Here is a 1,827-nt window from a genome sequence, read left to right on the forward strand (position 1 = left end):
ATTATTTATAATTCATTCATCATTAACTTTTGGTTCATGCTTGTGACCGACCAATACCTCACAAGGCTTCTTCTCTCCAAGCTGAAACCTTGAAACTGAGATTTTCTTTCCTTTCTCAAAACAAGGTTCTGGGCGTACTGCCAAATTGCTTATACTGATAGTGAGGATTCCTCCCAGGCATGATCAATCAGTAACTTGCATCAACCCAGTCGAATTGGTTATTAGAAAAGCACATGCATAACATTTTCCTTCACATCTCTATTTAACACTAAYAGAAAAACGGCTTTGAGCAGTTCTGCATCAACTTTGTGAATGAGAAACTGCAGCAGATTTTCATTGAGCTCACGTTAAAAGCTGAGCAGGTAAGTGATAACTCTACATTACTTGTTTCACTCTTTCGTCTTATGATACGTCTACATTACTTTGGCCTGTTTTCCCAGATACTGACGTTGTTTCTTGTAGGAGGAGTATGTGCAGGAAGGGATCAAGTGGACGCCAATCGAGTACTTTAACAACAAAATCGTGTGTGACCTCATTGAGTCAAAACTGGTGAGTGATCATATTCGGCCATTGCTGTAGTGCTGAAGTTGGGTGGCCATTTTGTCTGTAATTCAGGTGAACTAGTTACAGTACCAGTAGATGTTGTGTGTGTGTGTGGTACAGTTCTTGATATGCCCTGTTCTTATTACCCAGAACCCCCCAGGCATCATGAGTATCTTGGACGATGTGTGTGCCACCATGCATGCTAAGGGGGAGGGCGCAGACCAGACCCTGATCCAGAAGCTACAAGCGGGAATCAGCTCCCATGAGCACTTCAACAGCTGGAATAAAGGCTTCATAGTGCACCACTACGCTGGCAAGGCACGGACACCATACAGTACAACACTATGGGCCTTTAGAATGCATCCTCTTTACAACCTGAACCAACATTCCAAACATTACAGCTCTYASATTCCATTTGGTACATTGCCCCCTGGTGGGGGTTTGGAATACATGGAGCCCACATATCCTAAATATCACAATGTGTTAGAGGGAAAATGCTGAAATGAAAGACTGATAGCTTGTCCTCTCTCTCTCTGTCTCTCTCAGGTGTCCTATGACGTCAGTGGCTTCTGTGAGAGGAACAGAGATGTGCTCTTTAACGACATCATTGAGCTSATGCAGAGCAGTGAATTGTAAGTGTAGTGAGACGTGTTATAATAGGCATACTATATGATAATTCCATAGTCTGCCACTGACCAGCCGCTCWCTCTCTGTCTGTCTGTGTTTGGGCAGTGCCTTCATAAAAACCCTTTTCCCAGAAAACCTAGAGGCAGAGAAAAAGGGCCGTCCTACCACCGCCAGTAGCAAGATCAAGGTAAGGATCTGACACGGCTGTGTGCTACTRTAATCTCTGTAGACCCAGAACAAAGTCTCACGTAATTGGTCAGCTGCTTGATTAAGTTCTGGGWCCATACGTGTGAAGAGAAGAGATGCTAGAACGAGGTGYGGAACCRGAACGTGGAGCGGAACCCTCTCTACGGGCCGAATGTCCCCTYCCGAAATTCGAAAGATGCTAACACCTGCGAAATCGTGATTTATCCAAATAAGCAGTGAGGAAAGACCCACACACTGTAACCACTGCTGCTCATTAGCCCACCCATCCCATTCCTWCCCCACAGATACTACCATACCAGTTATGTTGATGTAGATCTGTCCACTAAATAGTATTGTTGCTATGGAAACAGACATGCCAGTCCAATCTCAGATGAGTGACTCCCCCACCCCCCCTGTCTTCCATAACATCCAGGCCACGGGTCACTGAATGTCTTATTGTACAGGGATGTA

At 45.0% G+C, this 1,827-nt stretch overlaps 1 protein-coding gene across 1 annotated transcript; it reads left to right on the forward strand.

The window, feature by feature from the left end:
• Positions 1–13: 13 nt before the first annotated feature.
• LOC112080110 (unconventional myosin-Ie-like) lies at positions 14–1,788 on the forward strand. Its single transcript, XM_024145883.2, has 5 exons — positions 14–362; positions 463–549; positions 694–861; positions 1,090–1,175; positions 1,276–1,788. The coding sequence occupies exons 3-5, from the start codon at positions 709–711 to the stop codon at positions 1,367–1,369; spliced, it is 333 nt and encodes a 110-aa protein (XP_024001651.1). The 5' UTR covers positions 14–362; positions 463–549; positions 694–708; the 3' UTR covers positions 1,370–1,788.
• Positions 1,789–1,827: the final 39 nt, after the last annotated feature.

Source organism: Salvelinus sp. IW2-2015, unplaced genomic scaffold (genome assembly GCF_002910315.2).
Source record: "Salvelinus sp. IW2-2015 unplaced genomic scaffold, ASM291031v2 Un_scaffold11821, whole genome shotgun sequence".
Taxonomy (NCBI): Eukaryota; Metazoa; Chordata; class Actinopteri; order Salmoniformes; family Salmonidae; genus Salvelinus; species Salvelinus sp. IW2-2015.